The 2,452-nt window shown below is 19.3% G+C and overlaps 1 protein-coding gene across 1 annotated transcript, besides 7 other annotated features; it reads left to right on the top strand.

Moving 5' to 3' along the window:
* Positions 1–47: 47 nt before the first annotated feature.
* Positions 48–126: a sequence feature (AT_rich).
* Positions 127–132: 6 nt separating this feature from the next.
* Positions 133–300: a microsatellite.
* A 74-nt stretch (positions 301–374) lies between these two features.
* Positions 375–551: a sequence feature (AT_rich).
* Positions 552–695: 144 nt separating this feature from the next.
* Positions 696–873: a microsatellite.
* Positions 851–998: a microsatellite.
* EDI_108670 (uncharacterized protein) lies at positions 961–2,097 on the top strand (the record flags this gene model as incomplete). Its single annotated transcript, XM_001736592.1, has 1 exon — positions 961–2,097. The coding sequence occupies one exon, from the start codon at positions 961–963 to the stop codon at positions 2,095–2,097; it is 1,137 nt and encodes a 378-aa protein (XP_001736644.1).
* Positions 1,139–1,170: a sequence feature (AT_rich).
* Positions 2,098–2,160: 63 nt separating the features above from the next.
* Positions 2,161–2,258: a sequence feature (AT_rich).
* Positions 2,259–2,452: the final 194 nt, after the last annotated feature.

The raw sequence follows: 2,452 nt of genomic DNA, 5'->3' as shown, positions 1-2,452 counted from the left end.
AATGTGTAAATTATCTGATAAGAAAGTATTTGTATCATTGAATTATCATAATAAATGAAAATGAAATAATCATATAATTAATTTAAAATTATTATTCATTATACTTATATTCAATTTAAATAAATAGAAATGATGATGTAATATTGTAAATATTTAAAATAATAAAAATATGTATTATTAATAAAAGATAATTGAATAAACATTAGTATATGTTGATATATCATATATTTATTATCATATTTATTTTATAATAATAATACAAATATGATAAAGAAGAGAATAATGATAAATTAATACAATTATGTTTATTCTTCAATAATTATCTATATTTTAATATTTACCAAAATCGAATAGAAACGAATGAACATTTCATCATTTTAACAAATATATAATGATAATTTTCTATAAATATTAAAAAGAAAAGAATAATATAATAACAAAAATAATAAATTGAATACAGAGAATACATATGTTATTTCACCAATTATTAAATTAAATAAATATATATCATTTTCAAAATATGATAAATTAAATGATTTAAAATTTAAATTGATATGATAACAACAATAACAAATAATTAAATGAATTTATTCATACAAATGAACAACTCATAACAAATAATTTAATGTCATATAATAAAATAGAAACAATAATAAATATTTGTAATGAGAGTCTAGTACTAATACAATCATTTCAAATAATTAATGAATACAACAAATAACAACAATAGATTGCATAGAAATAAAATAATGATAAATAACAGTTAAATCATTATAAAATTAAGTTAATAAAAAGAAACCAAATAAATGATTTAATCTTAATTAATAAATATTTAATTGAATTTTGATAAAAAGAAAAAAAGAAGAAAATAAAATGACGATTATCTTAAAAGTATTTGAAGTTCAAATTAAAATAAAATAAAAGAATTAATAAAATAAACTAATAAATAATTAATCAAGAATGAGAATAGGATATAATGAAATAATGATAACATCAAAGTATTTTAATGACATTAATGATTTTATTAATTTAGAAATTGGAGTTAAAAGATTTCAAGGAAATATGGAACGATTTCATTTTAATCCAATTCCATTAGATGAATATTCAAGAAAATTGTTTCCTAACATTGAAACATTTCATATTTATAAATATAATGATAAAATATTTAATGATGGAAAAATATTTAAAAAAGTAATATGGTATTTAGTAGATTATTCAACATATTTAAAAGAAAAAGAACAAGGAAATATATTTAAAAATATAGAATATACAAAAGAAGATAGACATAAACATGGAACTACAATACCACCAGAAGTTAAATTTCTTGGATATGAATGTTTTTATAATTGTTATGAACTAGCATCAATTAATATACCAACAACAATTAAAGAAATAGGGTATAGATGTTTCTGGAATTGTGAATCATTAAAATCAGTTACAATCCCATCCTCTGTTAGTGAGATAGGAGGTGAGTGTTTTTGTTATTGTGATTCATTAACATCAATTGATATAGAAAATATAAAATATGTAAGTGAAGAAAAAATATTTATGAATGAACCAGTGTTAGATAGTATTGAAATACCATATAATCTAGAAATAATCAATGGAGAGAATATTAAAAAGAGTGACGTTAATGAATTTATTATTCCATCTACAATTACTAAATTAGGGTGTAGTTGTTTTAACAATTGTTGTGGACTTAAATCAATAAACATTTCATCAACAATAACTCAGCTTGGAGGTGATTGTTTTAAAGACTGTTATAATTTAACATCAATTAATATTCCAACATCTATTAGTCGATTAGGATGGTATTGTTTTAAAGGATGTTATTCATTAATGTCAATTAATATTCCATCATCAATTAGTGAAATAGGATATGATTGTTTTAAAGATTGTTTTGGACTAACATCAATTACTATTCCATCATCAGTTATTCAAATAGGATATGGCTGTTTTTCAGGATGTTGTTCATTAATATCAATTAATATTCCAACATCAGTTACATCATTTGGATATAAATGTTTTTATAATTGTGGATGTGTAAAAGAATTAAAGAAAAATAAAAACATACCTGAAGATTCTTTTAAATGGTAATGAAAGAAACAATAAAATAAAACTACAACAAATGAAAAAACAATCTAATTTGAAGTAGAAATGAAATATAATTGATTATATTTTATATTGTTTTTTATTTCTCTTTCTTATTATTTATTCTTTTGTTTGTTAATAAAATATGAAGTATTTTATTTATTATTCATCACTCATTACCATTTCATTCATTTATCATATTATTCTATGTATTTATACTAAAAAAGTAATTCTTTTTCAATTCAAACAATACAAATTACATTATCATTATTACATTATAGTATCTTTGGGTATTAGTCATTGTACAAAAAAATCAACACACATAGCTATTAAAGAACACAACTGAATAAATATCAAAAAC

Source organism: Entamoeba dispar, genomic scaffold (assembly GCF_000209125.1).
Source record: "Entamoeba dispar SAW760 scf_1105229459995 genomic scaffold, whole genome shotgun sequence".
NCBI lineage: Eukaryota > Evosea > Mastigamoebida > Endamoebidae > Entamoeba > Entamoeba dispar.
Note: the sequence above shows the minus strand (reverse complement) of the source record. Positions and strands in the feature narration are given on the sequence as shown.